This window comes from Galeopterus variegatus, unplaced genomic scaffold (assembly GCF_000696425.1).
Source record: "Galeopterus variegatus unplaced genomic scaffold, G_variegatus-3.0.2 Scaffold3405, whole genome shotgun sequence".
Classification (NCBI taxonomy): domain Eukaryota; kingdom Metazoa; phylum Chordata; class Mammalia; order Dermoptera; family Cynocephalidae; genus Galeopterus; species Galeopterus variegatus.
In genome coordinates, this window is record NW_007729516.1 from 39,101 (window position 1) to 45,915 (window position 6,815).

The 6,815-nt window shown below is 50.3% G+C and overlaps 1 protein-coding gene and 1 pseudogene across 1 annotated transcript in view; both read right to left on the bottom strand.

The window, feature by feature from the left end:
• The window catches only part of INMT (indolethylamine N-methyltransferase), a 1,564-nt gene extending 1,449 nt beyond the window's left edge, over positions 1–115 (bottom strand). Inside the window, 1 exon segment of the mRNA XM_008584923.1 lies at positions 107–115. Within this exon segment, the coding sequence (XP_008583145.1) occupies positions 107–115 (9 nt within the window).
• Positions 116–1,848: 1,733 nt separating this feature from the next.
• LOC103600628 lies at positions 1,849–5,802 on the bottom strand (annotated as a pseudogene).
• Positions 5,803–6,815: the final 1,013 nt, after the last annotated feature.

Genomic DNA, 6,815 nt, shown 5'->3' on the forward strand with positions numbered 1-6,815 from the left:
CCCCCCCCCCCCCCCCCCCCGCCAACCTCTGTGGCCATCCAGAGTGCTTCCTCTGGGAAATGCCTGTCACTTAACCTGTGCAGCAACTCTTTGAGGGAAATATTACTTCCCCCATTATACGGATGAGGAAACTGAGGCAAAGACTTGCTTAAGTCTACACAGCTGTAAGCGACAGTGGATTTGATATTTGATTATGCCCTCCTCCTTCTCCTCTTCCACTTCCTTCTTTTTAACAATTAAATAGTTTCTCTTATGTTACATTATCAAATTTTTTAGGTTGTACGATATACAACATTTGTTATTTTGATGGTTTTTAAGTGTACAGTTCGGTCACATTAATTGCACTCACCATGTGGTACAGCTTTCCCCACTATTTCCAAAACTTTTTCATCACCCCATATAGAAACTGTGTACTCACTAAAAGATAGCCCCGGCCCCAGCCCCCTCCTCACAGCCCTGTGGCCACTAATCCACTTTCCGTCTCCGTGAATCTGCCTGGTCTCGTTATTTCGCATGCAGCATTTGTCCTTTTGTGCCTGGCATGTTTCGCTTGGCATAGCTCCTTGCTTCTTGAAGTGCGTTCTCTGCTTGGCTCCATGGGGTGCCACATGCTCATGGTCACCTTCTCTCAGCCTCCTCCTCTGCCTGGCCTTGAGACATGGCATCTCCTCCCCATCTGCCCTTAGCCACTCCACGGTCTCAGCCGTCCACCGATGGCTCCAGGGGAAGGTCTGGGCCCTGGAGTCTCTGCAGAGTTGCACACACGCATGTCCAGATGCTCCATGGGCATCTCCACTTTGGTGTCAAACAGGCAACTCTGGCCACATGGCCCAGGCTGAGACATCTCATCTGCTGCCCTATCCCGCCCCTCCCAAGTCTTCTCTTTCCCAGAACTGACAACTCCATCTTTCCCATGGCTCTAGCCGAAAACCTCGGAGTCACCCTCAGCTCTTCACTTCCCCCCACGGCCAAACCATCGTGAATCCGGCTGGCTCTGCCTGCAAAGCCTTCTAGACTCCGGACACCCCCATCCCTTCCACGGCTCTCACCTGGTTACAGCCAGCCCTGGCTCTGCCCTGCAGGACGGCCACCACCTCCTCCTGCTCTGTCTGGTTCTGCACTTGCCTCTGAGGCTGTCCTCAGCCCTGGGTGGTGAGCGGTTCTTTAAAAACGTAGATCCTATGGTGCCGCGCCCTTGTCTAGTGCCTGCCCGCACTCCTCACGGCAGGCCCACGGCACATGTGTGGTGGGGCCTCCCTCTGTGACACCTGACTGTCTCCTCTTCACTCTGCGCCGTGCTCAGTGGCCTTCTCACTGGTCCACGACACACGGGCATCTCATTCCCACCGCAGAGCCTTTTCTGTCCCCACTGCCTGACACTCACTCCCGGGGTCTCTGGCCCTTTAATTTTTGAAATTAATAGAGCCGGTAATTTGTGGCATTTTAGTTCAGTGAGAAAAGGGTCAATTACATAATTAAAGCCTCTCGAGCTCCCTGTGGAGAGGCCTTCTCTCACCGTCCCACCTAACACAGCACCTCGGCCTCTCTCCAGCCCCTGCCCAGTGGAAGTCTCCCCTGAAACGCTCGCTCCTGCCTGAATGTCTGTCTCTGTCGTCTCGCTGTTGCTGCCCACCCCACTAGAATATGAGCTCTGGGGGTGTGGCTGGTCCTGTTCACTGCGCTGTCGCAGTGTCTAGAACAGCCTGATCCTCAGGACGTGCTCCTTGAGTTGGGGCAGGAAGGAGCAAGGCCTGGGCTGGGCTGACTTCCAGGACCCTGTGCTGAGAGACCACCCGTCCTGCTTCAGGCTGCCCTACCAGGGCCTGGGTCAGGCTCCCATGGCCAAGGTTAGGGCAGGAAACTTAAATTCCAGTCTGTCCTGCTCTGAGGTGAAGAAGAGGCCACTGTCCAGGCCAGGGCCTCAGTTTCCTCAGCTGTGGGATCGGGGTCAGATTGCTGTCCCCTCCGGGGCTCCAGCACATTCATTTGCTCTCTGTGAACCAGGATGGAGAAGGTGCCTAGAGGGGGTCAACACTGTCAGTCTGTGGGATGGGCCCAGCCCTGATGGGACAAGTGTGGGGTTTCCCCGCAGCCTCCCCAATTGCATAAGTGTGTCTCCCACCCCCTGACATTAGATTAAAGGGGAAGCTGAACCACTAGTTTTCAGAGGAAAGTGAGGTCTGTGTGGTCTGGAGCAATGACGGGAGGCTTCCAAGAGGAAGTGAGACTGAAGCTGGCTCCGCAGGATGGCTGGGATGCAAAGAAGTAGAGAGCAGGGTAGGGCAACAGAAGCACAGGGCAGCTCTAAGGCTGGAGGTGGGACTGACTCAGAGGGAGGGGCACACAGGCTGATGGGAACAACAGGGGTCAGGAGGACAGTGTCGGGAGATGGCAGGCGAGGTGGTGGTGGACTTGAACGAGAAGCAGAGCGGCAGGCAGCCTGACAGTACCTGTCTCCCTCCAGCTCACACACGCATTGCATGACTGGGGACTGGTCGTAGGCCCCAGGTCCTTCCTGAGCCACTTCTCCAGCTCCTGCTGGTTCTGCTCAGCATACTCCATGGTGATGATCTCCCGGAAGGCCTCACCAGCCAAGAGCATTTGGTAGATGGTGGGGCTTGTGCCAGTGTCAATCAGGATGTCACCCCCTGCTTCTTCTGCAGGAGACAGCACTGGCCAGGTCTGTAGGGGGCACCCCAACTCCACGCCCAGCTGTGGCAGATGGAGAAGAGCCAAGCCCTCCCCTTCCCAGGGTGTGCCCTCTGAGGAGGGTGGTGAAGAGGGGACCCGAGCGTGCCTTTGGGCAGCCTTGGGGCTGTACCAGGGGCTCCGGTGAGTGATGCTGGGGCTCACACTGGCACACACACCAAATTCCCCCTGCCATGCAAGGGTTGCTACGGGGGGACTGGGAGAATATGTTCTGCATTTCTGGACAGGTTCAGGGTTGACTTCCCGGTAGAAACTGGTTTCTCTCCAACGGTGTTCTGCTTCTGGATTTGAAACAATGGGGAAAGTGACACAGAGACAGAGGCTTGAGTGAAGGCTGAAAACTGCCTGAAAACTGAGCCAGTGGGTTCATAACTGGCTCAGCCAATCAGGGAAGGCAAGGGGATGTGGTGCTGAGACAGAGCAGAGAGGTAACACTCAGTGCACTGCGCTCCAATTCCTCCTTCCTCCCTCTTCATTCTCTATTAAAACCCACCTGTCATCTGTTAAGGCCCAGTGCCAATGTTCTCACTCCTGGACATCTCAGATTTCTCTGGGAGCATTAAGCTTCCTTTCCTCTGTATTCCTGTGGATGTTGTTTGAGAGACCTTTCTTGGCACTGATTACATAATTAAGCAAGTTTTTCTTGAGTGACTGAACAACCTCTAGAGTTGTGCAGTGTACATCCTGCCCAACTGTGCATGACAGCCCCAAATCACCTGAGCTTTAGTCTTGCTGTAGCTACTGATTGGCTGTCTGATCTGGGCCGGCTACCCCTCTTCCTACACCCCTCCCCCATCCTGAGCCTCAGTCTCCCCTTGTGTGAACTGAGGAACTTGGGCAATAATATCTATTGCCTCACCCAATCCTGATGTCCCAGAGCAGAGATTAGTGGACCGAGCTCTGAGCTCTGGCTTTGGGTATTCATGAACTCTCTCAATTTTGTGTAAAAATTGATGAGTGAGTGAGTGAGCGAGTGAGTGAGTGAGTGAGTGAGTGAGTGAGTGTGTGTGTGTGTGTGTGCGTGTGTGTATACAAGAACTTTCACCAGATTATCAGAGGGATTCAGGAGCTCAGAAAGGCTACAAAGCCTGGCTTTCAGCCCTCTCGGCAAGGGAGCTGCAGAGACAGACAACAGATCGTATGCTCATGTCTGTTCTCTCGTTTTCCCTCAGTGTGAGCACGTGAGCCCCACAGGGAGCCCCACAGGTCTGGGGTTACCCTCCCTATTTTATGGGTGAAGAGACTGAGTCCGACCGTCACAAACTCAAGCCTCATTCTTTGTCCTCCAAGGCCAGTGCTCTGCGCCTCCCCACCCCCAAGCTGCCACCAGCAGAGGCCTTCATGGGTCCACAGGCCGACAGCAAAGCCGCAATGAGGTCGCCTTTGCAGCATCCTTGGTGAGCAGTGGCCCAGAGGATGGGGCCTCCTGCCACCATCCTGCACTTCCTGTCAGGTGTGGTCCCCTACTTCCTCCCAAATGGAGACCAGCTGCTCACCCGAAGAGAAGGTTTGGAAGAGGTTTTCTAGGTTAAACTTCAGGATTACGTATTCGGCCACAGTGCCTGAGTGAAAGGCGTAGGAAGTCATTAAGTGGTCCTGGGGGTTGAGCTCTTTCTTGTAGCCTTCTGCATACAGCTTGCCCTCCACCTCTTCCCAACCTGCAGTCCTGTCGCACCACCCCGGTCTTCCAGCTTTTCCCACCCAGGTCCTCCCTCAGAGACGAGCTCAGATTCCACACAGATGAAGCCAGAACCTCAGTATCAGATTTTCTGGCTGGAGTTGATCTGCCTGGTAAATTATCACAAACATGGGAATGCAACAGAACCACCAATACATGCTCTCGGGTTCCCTGTTTTCGGTTCCTGGGGGGTGGTGTTTTGAGTGAAGGTGCTGCTGGGGATGGGGAGAGAGAGAACTACCGAGAGGGCAGAGACACGCAAGAGAGACGGACGGGTCTCCAAAAGTTCAAGGATGCTTCACTTTTGGGGTTTGACCAGAAAACAAGCATCAGAGTGGAAAGGCCCCTTTGAGTGAGGAAACAGGGTCCAGACATGGCTAAGATGCCACTGACCAGTGTCTGAGAGCTGGCATCAAAAACAGCTTGTCCTTAAATTGGTTAGACATTCCCTCCTGCTTTTAATCCCGTTTACTTTATCCACTTGCTTAATCAATCCTTACTTTTTGATTAGTGTGGAAGCAAACTTAGCCAGGACCCTGAAAATCATGGGAAGCCCATGTTTGGACAAATCATTTAAAAAGTGTTGCCATACATGAACAGAAAGTGTGATAAAATTGCACAGAATTTAACATACATGCACACACACACACACACACACACACACACACACGAGAACAAGTAAAACTGGGGAACCCTGAATAAAATCAGTAGATTGTATCAATGTCAATATCCTGGTTGTGATAGTGTGTAATTGTTTTGAAACATGGTACCATTGGGGGAACTAGGTAAATAGTATATGGGATTCTTCCTGTATTGTTTTTTACAACTCCATGTGAATCCACAATTATCTAAAAAAAAGGTTTTATTTTATCCTGGTTGTGATAGTGTGTAATTGTTTTGAAACATGGTACCATTGGGGGAACTAGGTAAATGGTATATGGGATTCTTCCTGTATTGTTTTTTACAACTCCATGTGAATCCACAATTATCTAAAAAAAAAGGTTTTATTTTAATTATCTAAAAAAAAGGTTTTATTTTAAAAAAAGTGTCGCCAAATCTCTTTCCAAAATTTACCTTAAAGTAAAGAGATTTCAGGCAGCAAATAGTGTGTTTTGCAAATGGGTAAGTCTGGGAGGCCTCGGCTGGTGACAAGTCACTCCTCTACAGATGTTAGAAGAACAGGATGAAGGAAGACACCCTGGAATTTTCCTAATGCTTATAGGGTAGCTACCATGTGCTGGGCATCTCCCGTCATCTTCACAACAATCTGCAGAACAGACACTAACATGCCCCCTTAGAGACAAGGAAGCTGACCTGCCTTACCCAAGGTGGCCTTGAAAGTATGTGATGGGGGCCAGATTCAAATTAAAGGCCCTGTGCCCAAAGCCAAAATAAAGACCTTCCCCAAACCTCATCGTCTACCCACCCCAGTCTATCTTTGCCCCTTGGCAGTGCTGCCCAAATGTTAGTGTGCCCAGGAATCACCTGGGGATCTGGTTACACTGCAGATTTTGGTTCAGAGATTCCGCATTCCTAACATGCTCCCAGATGATACTGAGGTCGCCATGCTTTGAGCAGTGAAGTCCCTTAGTCCTACCACCCAGAACCAAAGACAGTCAGCATTTATTTTTCAGGTTTTTGAGTTCACAGGAAAACATTTCAAAACATAACATAAACTTAAATCTATCTTTCATCAAAATTCTTGTAATTATATTGTGTTAATTTTTGAAATTAATAGAGCCGGTAATTTGTGGCATTTTAGTTCAGTGAGAAAAGGGTCAATTACATAATGAATGGTAATGGCACAACTGCCTCTTGGTTGGAAGAAAATAAATTTAGATCTCTAGCCAATTTAGTAAAAGTGAATCTCATATTGAAAACCCATTAACGTACATTCTAGGTGGGTTAAGATGATTGGTGGCATAGAGTGCATTCTGTTTGTCCCAGGGTTTCTTAGGTCACAATTTGCCTCTGGACAAATATGCAATGATGCATCTGAGAATCGTGTGCAGGGCTGTAACCCCACTGTGTGTGCCCATTTGCACCTGCCTTATCCCACAGCTCTGTCAACATCAATTTGCCATGTCACTAGAAAGGCTCTGGAAAGGTCAGTTTTTTTTTTTTTTTACCAGTAAGGGGATCACAACCCTAGGGGTGTTGTGGTCTGCACCACGCTCAACCAGTGAATGCACCGGCCACCCCTATATAGGATCCAAACCCATGGCCTCGGTGCTACCAGCGCCGCACTCTTCAAAGTGAGCCATGGAGCCGGCCCAAAATGTCAGTTTTTTTGAGTGTCTGTTCGAGTAAGGTTGACTTAATTGCTTCCCTAGTGGATGAAGGTCAAAGACTGGCAGTTTTTCACTCTTATAAATAATGTCATAATCCAGATCCTTGTGCATTAGCTTTTCCTGTATTTTGGATTCTG